Genomic DNA, 18,003 nt, shown 5'->3' with positions numbered 1-18,003 from the left:
TTCCTCTCCCTTTGTCACTCACCTCATTAAACCATGTTGTTCCTCTAAGTCAAAGTTTAGCCAACCTGTGTGAATGGAGAAGTGAACTGACCACAGGAGTGGAGAGGGTTCCCTCGTGTCCATGCTGTTAGGAAAGTCCGATACTTATCATCAGAAATTCTTCAGTTGTTCATTTATTGGAACATGTAACTCAAACACACAGAAAATAACTTTGAAGAGTTTCCCAGCCACAAAGCCTGAGTCTTTGATTCCAGGTCGCTCTGTCCAATGTTTTGCCCTTTGGGGGACATTTCGGCAGGTAAATAAGAAAATTGCTCCAAATTCCATCAGAAGTCAACAGAAATTTCCATAGAGATATTAGATAACTCTAGCCATTCTCCCAGGACTTTGGACTAATTTAGTTCTGATTCTCATACCAAAGAAAGATCCAGCTATTTCATATTGCACCAAGGTCTCTTTTGCATCCCTTTCTATTTTAGGAATATGCCTACCCGTGTGTAATCTCAGCATGTATGGGACAGTGGGAGTAACCAGAGCCATTGCAGCCCATGGTCTATTAAGGATAAGAGGTGAAGTAGCACAGCTAGGACCTGTTCTTGCAAACTTTATTCTCATAACTAGTCCTTTGATATCAGGGATTCAGTGGGATGGCTCACATGAGCAACGGTTGCTGCCATGAGTGACAAGTCATGGCGAGTCCCCTTAGGAGACAGCACACCACAGGTAAAGCCAATGTAACATGATAGACTCATAAAACAGAGAGAGATTGGTCTCTCTCTTTAATGAAAGATGATCCTGTGTGCATCTGTAAGGGTTGGTCCCAGACCTGAGCGGGTGTGTGATGATGATCAGATAATAAAGCAGTCCTCAAAGGATGAGCAAGTTTGGCCACCCTCTGCAAGACACAGGCTCTTCCCTTTCTGCTGCTCCAGTATGAGCTCCCTTCCACTCCCATTTTCCCCACCCCATCCAGTTTACCCTCTCAATCTCTGTGTCTCTCTGCACTTAACAACCTCTGTGCCTCAGACTCTGCTAATTGCTGTGGTGTTGCGCCTTCTAACATGGCTGCCTGTTATCTATAGTAACCACAGGAGAAAGCACTAACCAATGCCTTTCCCAGCAGTTGCCCTATCTGTTTGCCTGCCCACTCCATTTGTCATCTCCTCTCCTTCTCCTTTGTGTGAGCCTGACAGTGTTCATACTGGTACTTCAACTGTCTTCAGATACGTGGGATAGTCCTGTCCTGTTTGAAAACCTGCCTATGTTAATAAGCAAGAGAGTCATGTTCTAGTCCTGAACTTAACCTGTCCTCCCCATTTTTCCCCCTTCCTAGAGGCTTTGGAGGAATATTTAGTGGTTCCGAGGCATTTTAAAGATGAACAGTGCTCAGTATTTATGGACCCTGGTAGTTTTAAATACAGGTATAAAGGGAATTATTCTGAGGACAGTTTGGTCTGACTTCACATGGAAAATCTTATAGGACATTTCCGAAATGGTTTCTAGCTTAGCTGTGCCAAGATTTTACTGTATAGCTCCATGCAGCATTTCTCCTTTGTATTCAGGATTTGCTATTCCCATTCTTTCCCTTTGGGGAATCAGAACAGCTTTATAACTTCAGTAACACTAAAGTAAAACGTAGGGACCTATGCTACCTTCAGATTCACACTGCAGCTCTCCAAGTTTAAACTTTGTGACCTCTGAGGAGACCTCAGCAAACTTAATGGAATTAAGGGCTGGGAGGGAAATACAACACTAATTAGCATTGCACCATCTCAGAGGGGTGGAGGGGACATGTTCAGCATAAATAAATGCGAAACTGCAGCAAAGTCATTTGCATTCCTGAGCCTTCTCAGGTGTGTAGTCACGAGGTAGTTGTCTAAGCTACAAGTGGTTTTGCATATCTATCAAGTAAATCAGAGACTCAGAATCCTAACACACATTAATAGGATGTGATTTTGTGATGCTCTCTGAAGGAGTTTGTGTCTGTAAAGGAATGAATGAATAGAGACAAAAGGTGCAGATTGCCATCTATAACCAATTAGATATTGTTCCGGTGTCGTACCTCCAGCTTTTGGGAGACAGCTCCCCCTACACCCTGATGGCTGCTTCCCCCTTTCATTCACTGGCTTTCATGCACTGGCACAAGGCTGCAATGTTTGGGTTGCAATTGCTACAAAGGAGTGTCTGTGTTGGTAACCCAGTAATCAGCGTGTATTAGGTTTCCCTCTCTGCCCAATCCACAAGAGGTGGGTCTGCTGAAGCCTTGTGCATCAGGCTAGCTCAAGCTGTAGCAAATGCTGATATCATCTCTGGAGGTCTCTAGTTCAATCCCTGTTGAGTTAAGCAACATGTTGGCCCTCACACTTTCATTTTTAAAAATTTCACAAAGCTCTTCTATTATTATTGTTTGACTATTTTGTAATTTATATAATGAAACCTACACTTTCTCCCTAACCCTCCTGACTGTGTCACATTAATCAATGTCTACAATGTGAACAAAACAAGGAGCAGGATAAAGAAGGAAGGGAAGCAGCTAGATACTGCAGCCAGTTTTTAAACTAATTTCTGCCGTTGCTTCTCCTCAATTCTATAGCATCGTCTTGTATTCTGTGGCCCTGGCTGTGGCATCACAATCAAACAGATTTTAGTTAGTGTGTGAGGATGGTAATAGGTCTGTGTTATGGTCACATCAAGGCTTCTATCACCCTTTAGGATATCTGTTGGTCTGTGGGAATAGTCAGAATATTTTGTACAAGATAATAGGTAACTCCTGGAAAGAGTACAGTGATGTTGTCTATGTATACAGGACTACTATTCAAGAGGCCCTCAATCTATGACAAAGTTTGAGTGCTTTATGAGCAAAGGTGGGGGCCACATAAACTAGACATTGAAATCAGAGTGATATCCCAGATGCCATGGAGTGGTCTATGTGGGTAGATGTTGACTTTTTAATGTGTTTTAAGTTAAAGCAATAGACCAGAGTTTGAAAGCATGAATGCCTAAAGTCAAATACCTAAATCTATATTTACATACCCACATTAGCAGCCTAACTTTCACAAGTGCTGAGCGCCCATTCCTCCCACTGAGCAATCAGAAATCCCCGGGACAAATCAATTCACACTGAAAATCTGTCCACCAAGTTTTAAACCATTAAAACAAGTAGTAAATTTTCCCTTCTCAAAGGGCCTAATCCTGTGAGGTGAGGAGTGCCCTCACCTCCCAGAAAAGTCAGTGAAAGTTGAAGATGCTATTCAGCCTCTCTCAGGGTCAAACAGACCTTAAGCCATTGCTGAGCCCAAAATCAGCCAGCTTTCCTCTGATGGTTACGAAAGGGTGTTGCAGTATATACCATATCCCTGTTGTGTCTTGTTATAACAATGTCGCCTGTCTCCAACTGACCAAAGTGTCCTCATTAAGGATTGTTCTATATTTAGCCATTGCTGGGAGCATGTGCCCCTACCTTAATCAAAGACCTGGTAGCCATGGCAACGACACAGAGCATCTGGATGGATACAGTTTGCCAAACATTTTAACAAGGTGTGAGATGAATATCACATGTCACCATTAGGTGAATTAATTTATCGTTCCTTTCCAGTACAGATTACAAAGTATTCATAACAGCTCCCTTGCCATAAAATGCTAGACTTTGCATTGATATGAGCCCCGTTAACATAGATTACATTACTAATCTTGTTTTCTTTTAAATTTCATTTTGCAGGTGTATCAGCATTCGTTTACGGCATATTATGTCCTCAGCAAAATACCTTTTGGGTAAGCAATAATTCAGTCTTCATTTTAAAACACAGCAATTTAAAATTCTACAAAGTAATACAAGATACAACTAATGATTTGCCAATAACAATTTCTGTGCAGCAGTCTAGCATCCACTGTACTGTGTGTTGTAGAACAGAACATAACCTGAAAGAAACAAAAGTAGTCCACTTCCGGGAGAGGGCCTAGTTTTCATGCTGTTGGCTGGAATGTAGTATAAATAGCTAAAAACTGGGAAGTGAACATAAATTTGTGTACTCTGAATATCACACTAGCTACTAGTCACGTGCAAATTTTTACCAGCAAAAATGGGGAGATACAATAGACCTGTACTTTGCTGTTATTAGAATATTGTAAGTGCAATTCTCAAACTAAAGCTCTAGTTTGCTATTCACTGTATTCTTTCACTGGTTTATTATTCCTATAGAGAGTGTCCAAACAGGTGGTAAGCATTTCTCATACCTAAAAGTCAGCTCCTGCAAAGACTTGCAAGTGTGCCTTTTGTTATGCTCCTGAGTAGTTTCAGTGAAGTCAATGACACTACACATGGCTCTTATCTAGCAAAGCACTTAAGCACTTGCTTAAGTCCCACTGACTTCAATGGGATTTTTTATTTCAATTGAGCTTAAGCATTTGCATGAAATTAAGTATGTGTTTAAGTGCTTTGTTGAATCAGGATCCTGTGAACAGTTGTGCATAAAGTTTGGCAGGATAAGGGCCTAAGTATACAAAATGGGAGGAGGAGAAGAGATGTTACATGCCTTTTTATAAAGTGCTGGATTGCAATATTCTATAGTACCTTTCTCCATGTGAAGCCCCACTGAAGTCAGTGGGTATTCGATGAATAAGTTACCACCAACCACAAGGAAGTGGATATCAAAATGTGGCCCAAAAATTGGTTTTACATTTTTCAGTATGTTTATCCTACCATATTTTTATATGTAACAGGAAAGTAGAAATACAAAGTATTTATAATGATCTCTTGGAAAGCAATTATTAATATAATACTTTTTATAAAAATTCAAGCATGAAAGAATTTAGTCATGTCGGCACAAATTTTTAAAGGTATTTAGGTGTTGCTGTGCTCAGCATGGCAATGCCTAAACGATTTAGGAGCTTAAATATCATTTTCAAAAGGGATCTAGGTACTCAGCAGTCTAAATCCCATTGACTGCCAGTGCAGTTTAGACTCCTAGATGCCTTTTGAAAATGAGATTTAGGCTCCTAAATCAATTAGATGTTGTGATGCTGAGTGCAGCAACACCTAAATAACTTAAAAAGCTGGAGCGTAGTTTTCCTGTTAAAGGTCTCTCTGATTTTAGGTTTGAAAATAAATTCCTAACTTCAGAGTATGATTTAGACCTCAGTCTGACAAACAGACATCATGTTTAGTTTCTTACAAGGCTGGTAATGTGCAGATGTTGTGTCAAGGAGATATCTCAGTATATGCCCCCACTTAGTTAAAAAAGAGTTCACGTAGAGAATTTCTTTCAGTGGTGTCCAGTTAACAGCCAAGAAACATCACTGTGCTTTCTTTACAGAAATTCTGTATTCTGCACATATATATATTTTAAAAAATCCCCAAATGTTAGAAACTCTCTAAATTAGCAATTTAGGAATCCAGACAGTTCACTACTACCACAGAATCGTTCATCATCCACCCCACCAAATTTACATCTCATATTGAATCTTTATTTTATTCTGTAATGGAACCATGCTGTTGGATGAATACTTTTGATTTCATTTATTCATTCAGTGTGAAGTGAAGATTCTGAAAGGAATATAGTGCCAGGAGGCACTGAGTTACGTCAGAGTCCTGTCTGTTTTCTCAGAGTATGATGTGTTGGTAGAGCAGGAAGATATTTTAATGGAGAGAATTGGTAGGATTGCTCTGTTTGGTGTTATGAAATGTGTTGATCACATAGTGTGATCGGGTTGTGTAAGTATATGTAGATCTCGCAAGCTCACATTTTTATCTGTATTGTAGAGCAACTAGCAAGTTGTTTCAGAGTAGCAGCTGTGTTAGTCTGTATCCGCAAAAAGAAAAGGAGTACTTGTGGCACCTTAGAGACTAACAAATTTATTTGAGCATAAGCTTTCGTGAGCTACAGCTCACTTTTTCCCCAGTGGGTAATGTTGCATGATGCAATAGTGCAATAAGTACATTGTAAATGCATCCCTTGAGGAGGGCTACTGAAGGGGAATTTATAATCTTCTAGAAATATATTTGGAATTTTGCACGTGATGTAGGAAATTCTCGTGGATATAGTTAAAAGGGTGGTCCCAACTGAGTGGTGTGATAGTGGGCAAGGAAAGATGACGCACAACTCAAAAGCAGTGCTTTCATTTAGAGAACAAAACTCTCGCATCACACTGGGTGGGAGTGGGGAGGGGAGGCTGTTGACCTAGTAGGGACACACACACACCTGCCTTAGAGCAGAGTATTTATTTTATTGTATTTCTTTAGATTTGACATTCCTGAACAAAGCTCTTGTAAACACTTTGAGCGCCTTGACAGCAATTAAACTTACAATAACCACCCAGCAGATTTAGTACCAATATGCAAACAAATTAATGTCACTAGCCACCAGCCTTAAATAATCAAATGGAGGGAACCATTTACCTCAGCTTGCAGTCAGTAAAAATGACAACTCTCCCAGAAAGCTGCTCAGCCCCAAATCCTGTCCCAGAACACCCTCATGTCCTTCCCCCAAAGCCCTGTCAGGTGCAGTGCACCCTACTTCTGCTGCAAAACGAGGCAGCCTATGTACCCTGTTAGTATGTGCTGCCAGCTGAGGAGCTTGGGGCCTGCTCATGCTCCCAAGCCAGTGGCCATAGCTTGAGCCTAGGTGTCCACATTAGCTGTGACCCCAGCCCATCTCAGTCCTTCTGTTTCTAAATGTGAATTCCACAGAACGTATACCCCATGGGCTGTGCCAGTGTAAGTTTCCCTGAACTGTCTCACCCACCTTCCTCGCCCGCAGCTCTGACCTTTCATAATGAGAGGAGTAGGTAGTTCAGCCTTCACGCTCATTCAGCCCTTGCTGCCTCTGCTAGGATTTCCTAATAAGGGAGCCAATTAGTGTCACCACTTTTAAAGAACATGACATTAATTTAATTCAATTCTCTCCATAAATTGCTTTTTTTAAGGGAAATTACTGATTTTTTTGCTGGTTTCCTGCAGATCCTGGTTATGATTATAAACAGAGATGGATCCGAGCCACCAAAGTTTGGCTTTAGATTTGAACTTTCCCCAAGTTCTGGTTGGGAGCTTGACTTGGGTCCACCTCTAGTTTACAATGTACAGTTCAAGTGAAGACACTGGCAAATAGTGTGTGAAATGTCCCGATCTGGAAACCCTTACTCCTTTCAGTGCCTTTGGAGATGTATATCAAATTGTTTGTGTGAGTAAGAGAAGCGGGTCTGAGCCCCTTGTGCAGAGTGAGTGATAAATGATAGCAGAGATAAGCCTCATAGTATCTTATTAAAAACAAAGTATAAGGTTGAAGTAGAAGGGAAAATAATCCCTGCAGAGTTTTAAACCCTTCCCTTCCCCTCCCATTATCTCAGATTTCTACAGATTTTTTTGTAGATTCAGGATAAAAATCCCCCATAGATTTTGCCAAATTTCCCTTCAGATTTCTGTGGCCCACTGATGTTAAGAAGGGTTTTAGTTTTTTTATGAAGGGACTGATTTATGGGTCTATAATTGTTCTTATTTTCAAGAGTATAGGGGGTTTTTTGCTTTATTTTTTTTTAAAGGCTGCTCAACAGAGCTAGAAACATGGCACCCACTACCTGTACCCCTGTTTTCTTTCTATCAAGTGTCAGAGCAGTGAAGCTCATACTGTTCTTGGGTGCCATCTAGTGGATTTGTTACTTTTGTAAAATTTAGCAGGTGTTTCATCAGACACAGCTTTGTATCCCACATTTGTTTTTCTCTTACTGGTGCTGTCAAGGAACCTGATGGAAATGGCTTGTTACCTGCGTTTTAAAATACTTTTGCAAAGCTTCTAGTGCAACATGATGGCTTCACTTGCCAAGCTGTCAGTGGCCACCTGTTATTATTTATTTATTATTTGTGTTGCAATAGCACTTATGAGCTCCATTCCTGGACCAGGACCGCATTGTGGTAGGCACTGAACATAAATACAATCCTATTTGTTAATTTCTGATTGTTGTTCTTTTGTTTACCCATGGGAGCATGAATTCTGCTCACTAGAGTTACTCAGTGTAACTGATCCTTGCTAGGCCCCAACTGCCCAGCCCCGCAGACAAATCTTCCACTGAGGTGGAAGAAATGTATGATTTGTGTACAGTCTGCAGGATGAGCACTGCATTCTTCAGCTAGATTGAAAAAATATCTTCCTGCTTGACTCTTCCCCTTGAGAACCACTTGCCAAAGTTTTTGTATTGAACTACATCATATGACTCCCTATTTCTTGTTAGGTTTTATTACATGTTATTCGTGCTCTTGCTGTGTGGTGCCTATTACTGATTTACATTATTTAATAAACCAACACAGTGTTTAATGGACTGTATGGTTTTTTTTGTCTTTTCCACTGGGGCTCTGCACTGGAACCTTGCACTGAATAATCACCATCTCTTATCTAATGCTTTTTGTCCCTAGCTCTCAAAGCACTTTACAAAGGAGGTCAGTATCATTATCCCTGTTTTTCAAATGGGGAAACTGAGGAGGAACTGACTTGCCTAAGGTCACCCAGCAAGACAGTAGCAGAGCTGGGACTAGAACCCAGGTCTCTTGAGTGCTTCAGAAGGCAGGTTATTGCATGAGTGCCTACTACACTGACCTCGAGGTTGTTGGTTACTGGCCGCTGTTTAAAACAGCATGCGGCACTAGCTGGACCACAGGTCTGTTCTGGTATGGCAGTCCCTATGGAAGAGGTAGCATTTGATTGTTCTTTTTCCAAGTACCTATATCTGTTGCCTTCACCAGGGCCTAAAAAAGACACCATTTTCAGTTCTGCTTTATTTTTAAAATGCCCAAAGTAAAACTTAGCATTAAAAGTACAGTCTGTCAAACTTCCTGCTGTTCATTTGTTTCTGAGCTGATTGTTATCCTTTAGCACTACTGGTAGGAAAAGATTGCTACTGACCGCCAAGCAATGAACCCTCGCCACAATATGTGAGAGGAAAAAAAAACCCAAAGCAGAATTCTCAAATGTGCTTGTAAGGCTCAGACAGGAGGAGATTTAGCAGCGATTACGTTGTATGCGGAGAGGAGGGAATTGTGCACAACAGCTTCTAGGCAGGATTTACTCTTCTTGCCAGATTTATACTGTGTAACAAGAGGCAGCTGGTAGGCATAGCCAAGGAGAAATCTTAGAGCACAGTTATGCTCTTCATATCCACAGTGTAGAACTCTATTCAATATTCCACACCCATGCCCCACACAGAACTCTGATTAGCATCAAGAAAAGTTCTGTGCGTGGACTAAGTGCCAAATCTGCAGTAGAGATCCCCACAATGGATAAGAAATAGGAGAATTTTGCTCTTTGTGCATCAGGGATACATTTTCAAAGCAGTGTGTGTAGATTTCACTGTACAACTCCCACTAATGTTCAGATTCACCCTGTGTCCCTTACACCAGCTACTGATAGTAAACAGAATAAAATAAAATAAAATAAAGAAAGCCAAATCAGACTTTGTATACAGAAAGATAGTTATCACAAACATACAAGAATCTCATTGCAAAGCAGTAGAGACTAAAATCTTTCTCGTTGAAGGACAGCAAGATTTTATCATAACACTTAGGGTCTGTGACAGGAGGAAGAAATTATTTAATATTTAGTCTCATGGCTAAAAGAAACAAAAGTACTGGGAGTAAAGAGAACTGGGTTCAGTTCCTGGCTCTGCCACTGACTTCTTTTGATTTCACCTCTTCCTTTGATTGCTACACATCACTGTAGTATTTGAACACTGTGGCAAGTCAAATAACTTCACTGTGCCTCTGTTTCCCCAACTCTTAAAACAGGGATGATAATGCTATTTATCTATCATGCACAGCTGTTGTGAGATTTTATTCATTAATGTTTGAGATACTTGGATGGCAAATGCTACAGAAAGGCAAAGTACTATTATTATATCTATTTGCAGCTAATCGGATTTTAACTAGCAGAAACGAGTGATTTTCTCTCTCTCACTTACCTATACATATATAGCTCCTCCTACAACTGTATGTAAAAATTTAGTGATGTGAAGTATGTTAAACAAATATGGAACAAATACCTTTCATTCACTTAGAAAAATCTATGCTCTCCTATCACTGCTACTTTCTTTTCTTCCTCCACTTGCCTGAGTATTGCTGCCATCATTTTTGTTGTATCTATTGTTGTTGTAGCCTGACCTCAAAAAGAGAGGTCTGTGTAAGCTTGAAAGCTTCTCTCTGTTACCAACAGAAGTTGGTCAAATAAAAAACACTAGTTTTGTTGTCTTTTCAATCTAATTTACACTGTGAGCTCAGGGACCTTTGCCTGCAAAGTTCCATGCACACCTGTGTCTCTCTATAAACAATAATATCCTCATGTTGCAATAGGCTTATTTTTTATTTTGTTCTTGAGAACAGAAGAATTAGCAGTGGGTGAACACAGTGTGATAAAGCCCAGTGAAGTCAGTGTGAATCTTTCCGTTCATTTCAGTTGGCTGATAGAGATGATGTTGGGTCAATGAACTTGTTGCTATTTTAAATTGATCTGAACCTCAAACTCTACAGGCCATTGTACACTGGCTAAGTTATTACAAGGGCATTTGTTTGTTTTTAAAGCCCATTTTGTTTCCTTTAGTAAGAAAGCACCAGCCATTTTATCCAACAGAGCCCATGCTTAGAGCAACATCCCCCATCAAGTTTCGGACTCCTTGTTGTTTTTATCCCCCATCAAGTGACTGCTCTGCAAAAGAGATTCAGATTTGAAATGCAGTTCCATTTGGATCTCTGGTGTGCACAGTTAGAGGGAAATCCCTTTCAGCAGATCAGCACCGCATCATTTCAGGAGGATTCCCTGTTCATCCCCATAGGTTGATGTTTTTTTTTGTGAATCTCTTCCATCTTCCCCCAGGCTAGAGCTACCTCCCAACCAACCCCCAACTCTGCAGGGTGTATACCCTTCACCAAACTGGCCAGCACCAAATCTCAGCAGATGGGGCTGAGTTTCACTCCTTGTTTATACCCAGCATTTTAAACATGGTACAAAAACCACAGTTAGAAACAGAACAATGAAGATAGAGGAAAGTGAGAAACCATTAGATTACAGTGCCATCATTCACCACAAAGCAGGCCACACACGTTTGTAGAAGCCCTTTCAATTGTTCTGCTTTTCTGTAGCACACATCCTGAAATAGAATAGAAGAGAATGCACAGGGTTTTTCTTTTCTTTTGTTTTGTTTATTTCTTTAGCTGGGATGTTTTCTGCATTTGTTTGGAGGTTGGAGGAGCTGCTTTTTTTGTTTCTTGTTTTGTTTTGTTTTGTTTTTGCTGATGTACAAGATGCCATGGGATTTTCATGTTACACAGAAGTAAACCAGATGCATTTCCCCAAGGGGCCCATTTGTGCGTTGGCCCCTATCACACAGTAGATAGACCCTACAGGCATGAACTTTGATTAACATTTGCAGCTATGCACACTGTAGGCTCATAAAGTTGTTAAGCCCATTTAAAATCTGGGTGCATTATTGTTCAATTATGTAACATGCTATTTTGTGCATAGTGCATTGCAAAGCACAAACAAAGGCATGGTAGTCCTTAGAAAAAAATTGCAGCCTCAGGGCCCAATCGTACAAGGTGCTGAGCACCTCCCCACTCCTGTGGGTTTCAGTGGGGGTAAGGATGCTAAGCACCTCTCCAAACTGTGCACTAATGCATGCAATGGTGTTAGTGTGTCTCATGGGCTCTGGTTCCCTTCATCAGCACCATGCTACTAGGGACTCTTCTGGCTGCTGCTGACCCTGGGAGCGGATTCTCTGTGGAAAACATAATATGGTCCCTGGTGGATGAGGCACTTTGAAACTGGAAGAGGGGAATGATACATATCCGCACCGGGTCTTCCTTCTCCCATCCCACCCCTTGGCACAGATCTTGGCCTCACAAAGCACCCACCATGGCGTACGGAAGAGGAGAAGGAGCAATGGGAAATAAAGGTGACTGATCTTCTCCACCATCATATATGTGAGGGAGAGATCAAGGCACAAAGGATCCTTACGTATGCAGGGGTGCATGTGAGCGCACACGTGGGTGAGAGGGAGAATCCCCACCATGAGATTTCAGATGTGAAGACTTCCCCTTACGCATGTACTTCAGGTGTATGCATTTCTTTTGTTTGGCAGAATTATAGGGATGGAGTAGTGCGTTGTTCCTTCTAAATAAGGAATGTATTTTATTAATCCAGTTTTAAAATGTATCTAAAATCAAGTTAATTGTAGCACTGCCTATCAGTGACCATGTCCTCATTGACAGGAGTCTAGTAATAATGGGTCTTCTAAATGTACATCTTGGATCTTTTGTCTGATGAGTAAACCCAGCTTGAGTCGATGGCATTTAACAGAAAGGTGTGTTCTACCATCCTTGAAACACACACACACACTCAACTCTCCAAGATTGCCTCTAGTCCTGTTGACTTGACATGAAAATGAAATCTGAAGACAGAGTCCTAGCTTTCAAAAAGATATGTAAAATACCAAGTCAGTCTTGTTTATCTAAAACCCAGTAATACAAAGTGATAGATTACATCAGACAACAAACCCAAGAACCAATCTCTTGCCAGAACTGAGGGCCTGATCCTGCTTCCAATGAATTCAAAGTTGTTGGTTTGGGGGTGGGGGGGGGGAAATAGAAGCAAGATTAGGTCCTTACTGATTTATCTCAACCATATCTCCTCTGAGATCTTGGTGCCCAGAATGGCTCTCTGCAGGCATTGCCTCCATGTGCTGTAATCCCAATAGATCTTACAAGTCAGTCCAGGGCAGTTGGATGGGAATCTCCAAGGCAGAAGTTCTCAAACAGCCTTTCTTGGTCCTATTGGGATCCAGGAAGTGGGCGGGCAGAAGCCCACCCACTGGTAAAGGACCCCCCCTCAGCCTGCGGGGATCATCTACAGGACCTGGAAACCAAGTGATTTCAGGGGACAACTAATGAAATAACAGGGACAGGAGTGCGGTCACCTTTCTTGGTGGTAGGCAGAATTAACCACATTTAGGAACCACATCTAGGAACATCTGTAGTGGAGGGAATGAGGTGGGGTGGCAAGCAGTCCAGGGGGGAGGGGAAAGGGACCAAACCTTTCTTAGTAGAGCTGCTGCTCTAAGGAATACTTAGGTGCTGTATGTAGGAAGGTGTTGGGGCTTCACTAAGTGGTGTTTCTCAATCTGAACCAATGACCCAGCTGATTTTTAGGAGATGCAATGCTGAGGTATAAATACGAGGTTTGTTGGTCCTAGGATCTTCCAGAGATCACTTCTGAAGTATATAGGTTTTACATCAGGGTCTCTCTAGCCCCTTCCCTCCCCATTTTCTTATTTGGGAGGGCTGATCTTCACATTTTTATTTATTGTTTGTATTGTGGGAGCACCTAGGAGCCCCAGTCATGGACCAGGACCCCTTTGTGCTAGGCTCTGTATAAACACAGACCCAAAAGAGGGTCCCTGCCCTAAGGCACTTACAGTCTAAGACAACTGGGAACAGATGGATAAGGACAGATGCGGGAGTGCAAGTGACCAGTGAAGCAATATTGGTCAGGGTGACAGGCAGCACACCAACAGGCTAGCCATTATCAAGGTGTCCGTATGCATCACGGCAAAGGAGCTTTCTGAGAAGGGATTTGAAGATGGAGAATGAAGTAATTTCGTGGATCACCTCGCAAACATGTGGTTTGCAGCATGGGAGAAAGCGCGAAGGTGCTTGTTTGAAAACCTGACAAGTGGGCAGTGGAGGCTGATGTCATGGGTCAATCGGAGAAGACACATGGCTACTGTAAATGTATGGTATCCCACGTAGTCCTACTCGCTTTAACATTTCTAGTCTCCCTCTCAGGGGAGTCCTTTCAAGGTCTGGGTTTTATTGCTACACCTCGGCTGTTGATTGCTAACCTGACTTATTTGAGACCCTGCTGATTCCCATGGAAGATTCACCTTCTGCCTCATGGAGCTCCAAGACTAGATAGCTGCAAAAACTTAATGGAGTTAAACACCAGTCAGAGAAAATGGCTTTTAAGTGGCTTATTTTGTCCCTTGGAGACTGTCACCTCTTCACTGTCCCTTTGTGTGGACTAGACATGATTCCAGCAGTGGAACCAAAAGATTTTTTTTTAAATCTCTGTCATATGCACTTTCAAGATGTCACATGAGGAAGATAAAGACCATTTCCAGCATCTGCAGATGCTTAGAGAAAACTAGAGATTCCAGTCAATGCCTCCATTCCTCCAGACTAGATTACTGTAACTCCTTACCATTTCCCAATTTCTGCTGGATTTTTAAATCACCTCCAGTGTTTTCACAATTTCACAACAAAGACCAGCCTGTGCCATGAATTTTACATCGTTCCGAATGGACATCCGCTGGCTCCTGCTATGACAGATGATTGATTTTAATGTTGTATTAGCATTTTTGCCAGGTTGTGCTTGGCCTACTGCCAGATATTACATCGTTGTATGCGGTAGCCATACAGACAGACTGTAGTCAGCTAGGCTGATTAGACTCCTTACATTTGTGGCTGAATTTGACGGGGTTCTTGACTCTGTTGAGCAAACTTTTTTTGTTACCTGGTGCTTTTGTGTTTTATGCTCCATGTCTGGAATTCAGTGCCTGTGGGTGAAATGTGTGGTATCCCTGGTTGTTTTTAAGACCAAACCACAGATCTCCTATATAGCTGTGCTTGAACCTTCAGTGGGTTTCATTTGCTTTCATTTCCTGCATTTTCCTTTAATCATTGAAAAACACTGCTTGGGGCTTACATGAAGTGGGCTGTACAATAAAATGTTGGGTTATTTCTCAAGACATTTTAAATATGTTTGGGTGTGTGTGCTTGCATACGTTCATGTGCACACACATACATGCACGCTTAAAAGAGAAAGAGCTCAAAAGAGCTCAGGAGAGGTTTTCCAATCTATTTAAGCACTTACATTAAAATGTGGGGTGAGGAGAGGAGTCCTAGTGCTGCATCTTCAGACAGTCTAAGTCCTTGATTAATTGTTCCAGCATGTCTTTGATTCCCTTCAATATTTTGTTTTCTTCTCTCTCTCTCTTTCTGGGCCTTTCTGTAGATCTGTGTGTCTCCTGGGAAGTGTTTCTCTTTCTGACATCTGTCTCTTCTCCTCCTTTGTGTACACTGAAGTAAACAAGTCATTTAATTGTTTAACAATGTCTTTTCCATCTGTTAGAAATAACCTTCCTATCTCTTGGAAGATTTGCTTTTTCTCTCAAAGTCACTACTGTACCTTTGGTTCTTTTGTACTTGGACACATTTTTAGTTCCCGTAATCTCTTCTACAATGATTTTTGTGTTCCATCTTGCTTTTCTTATCATACGTCACACATGCTTAACTGTATAGTCTTCACAGTTCTTTAGAGTCCTTCTGCTCGTACACATCCACCATCCTGTTTGGAACAATTTAGCAGTCTCTCCTCTAGAAAGACTTAGACCTAGCATAGCAGGGTTTAAACAAGTCAAGATAGAGGTGCATTGGGGATGTTTGCACACCTGCCCCATCTTCTATCTGGTTCAAAACAGTGAATATTGTTCCCTCACTTCCCAAGCACTAAAATCAATCACAAGTTTAAGGGACTAAAGAAGAGACAGTAAACCTTTAATAGGAGTGTTCTCAGTGATTTCCAGGTTTGGAAATGAAGGCGAATGTAAAGAGTGTTTGGTTACAGAAAAGGATGGTGTACAATAAAAATAGTAGAAATGTGTAATGGAAGCGGTTCATTAATAAACATTGTATGAACTAACTAATAGTGCACGAAGATTTATCCAAAATCACCCATTTTCAAGCCAACATCCTGTACAAATGAGACCACAAGGGAAGGTTCAGAAAAAACTGCAAGGCCTACATACAAGTAGCTGTGAGAAACACAGCATCTTCAGAGAGGCCTGAATGATTGTTATAAATGATAGTTCTATACTCCTGGGAAAAATTCTGCACCACTGCATGCATGCAGAATTCATGTCCCCTACAGATTTTTTTGTTCCCCACAGAAAATAGATTCTGCCAGCAAAGCACTGCAATTACACCTTTCACCCACCAGGGGCTGATGTGGTGCCAGAAGAGAGGGCAGCAGGCTCAGGGCCTGAGCAGCCGGCCACAGAGAGGGAGAAGGAGAGGCTGCTTTCCTCACAGCACCCTGCCCATGGGGCGAGGTGAGGAGGCAAGGGATATGGGGGAAACAGACAGAGTGGGGCACACAGGGCTGCTGGGAGATCACATAGCTTGGGGTTCAGAAGGGCTAGTGGGGGGGACTAACTGGGGCAGGGGCAAAACAGCTACTGTGGTGACAGCATTGAGCCAGGGGCTGAATAGCATTGGCCTGCTAAACCCAGGGTTGTGAGTTCAATCCTTAAGGGGGCCATTTAGGGAAATGGAGCAAAAATTGGGGATTGGTCCTGCTTTGAGCAGGGGGTTGGACTAGATGACCTCCTGAGGTCCCTTCCAACTCTGATATTCTATGAATCTATGAATCTATGAATGGGAGTGGTGGTGCATGGATATGTGGGAGTGTGGGGGTGCAGGGCCACATGGGGTCAGGGGGAGGGGAGTGGCTGAGTGGGAGTGCAGGGACATATTGAGACAAGAGGGTGAGAGGTTCAGGGACACATAGGAACAGAGGAGGGGGATGGCTGAGTGGGGGTGCAAGGACACATAGGGATGAGGGAGAGGGAGTGCAGGGACACATGGGGATGGGGGGCAGATGTGCCTGACTGAATGGGAGAGGCTAGTGGTCAGCCAGCGTCTGCATGGGAGAGGCTCCCCAACTCCCTAACAATCTCTCTCTCCCCCTCAAAAAACCCCTATTCCATACTTGTCCCACCCCCACCCAACAACCCTCCAGGTTCACTCCCGGGCTTATTCCCAGCAATTACTTCCTTGTCCTTCAGCTCCTCCATTACCCTGACTTCCCCAAGCCTTTGCACTGCTTCTGAGGGGTGTGGGAAATAAGTCTTGTATTGTAGTTTAAATAAATTACTACTCAAAGTTCTATATTAGAGAGGAGAGGAGGGATGGTCCAGTGGCTAGAGTGCTCGTCGGGGATTAAGGAGACCACCACTCCACCAATGGCTTCCTGTATAACTTTGGGCAAGTCACTTTGTGCCTTAGTTCCCCATCTGTAAAATGGCACAATAGCCTTTCCCTATCTCACAGCTGTGGTGTGAGGCACTCCGATAATACAGTAATGGGGTCCAGCTGCCTAAGAGAGATTTTCAAATGAGCTCAGGATCAGATTTCCAAATGCTTGGCACCCACAGTTGGGGCTGGATTTTCAAAAGGGCTCAGGACCCATTCTGCTGTGGAGCCCTTCTAAAGATCTGGCCATGCTGCTCCTCCATGCCATGGCGACGCACTGCACTGAGCGAGCTACTGCTCTCTGGTTTGAAGTCAAGGGTTAGCACTGAAAACAGTTGCTTTGAATGCATGGCTTATTAAATCCTGCAACCACACAGTATAATTTGCTATCTGTTATCTTTGTAGTTGGAAGCACAAGGTTTGGAAATGAATTAGCGCAACTGCAGCAATGTTTTTGCTGCTTTTTAAACTCTGCAAACATCAGATAGTCGCAGCCCATCTAAACGATTTAGGAGCTAGTTCAGTGGATAACATTCTTTTGTCTTTAAAAATAGGTGTGAGGGAGAGAGAGGATGACTCTTCCTGCTTTGTCACTAGCACAGCACCTTTCTGGTAAAGCGAATGGTGGTCTTGTCTTTCTGTGTTGTGTTACCCCTTATCAGTTACCAAAGCTTGTTTATGCTGCAGTTCTCATTGTAATAGAATTTAGCTCTCCTGAAAGATGATGCAGTGAGCAGAACTGACATGACTTGTCTGTTATTGGTCTGAATTATTGGCTAGAATTGATATGCATGTCCCTCAGCTCCATATGCTTTCTTTGATGTGTTGCTGGCTTGAATTCTTGTAGTTTGTCCAATCTGTTCATTTGAGGGGAACATTTTAGTATTATAATATGTGACAGACCCAGACCAGTGGGGTACAGGAGTTTGGTCCTATTGGGATCC

General features: G+C 42.3%; 1 protein-coding gene across 9 annotated transcripts in view; it reads left to right on the top strand.

Moving 5' to 3' along the window:
* DPP6 (dipeptidyl peptidase like 6) overlaps window positions 1-18,003 on the top strand; it is a 790,271-nt gene that overhangs the window by 602,035 nt on the left and 170,233 nt on the right. For all 9 annotated transcript variants that reach the window (XM_048837577.2, XM_075125995.1, XM_048837580.2 and 6 more), the window contains one exon: window positions 3,719-3,771. In XM_048837577.2, coding sequence (XP_048693534.2) covers window positions 3,719-3,771 — 53 coding nt within the window. The remainder of the gene's footprint in view (window positions 1-3,718; window positions 3,772-18,003) is intronic.

Source organism: Caretta caretta, chromosome 2 (assembly GCF_965140235.1).
Source record: "Caretta caretta isolate rCarCar2 chromosome 2, rCarCar1.hap1, whole genome shotgun sequence".
NCBI classification, from domain to species: Eukaryota; Metazoa; Chordata; order Testudines; family Cheloniidae; genus Caretta; species Caretta caretta.
The sequence above is the reverse complement of the archived record's forward strand: the minus strand, read 5'-3'. Positions and strand labels throughout refer to the sequence as shown.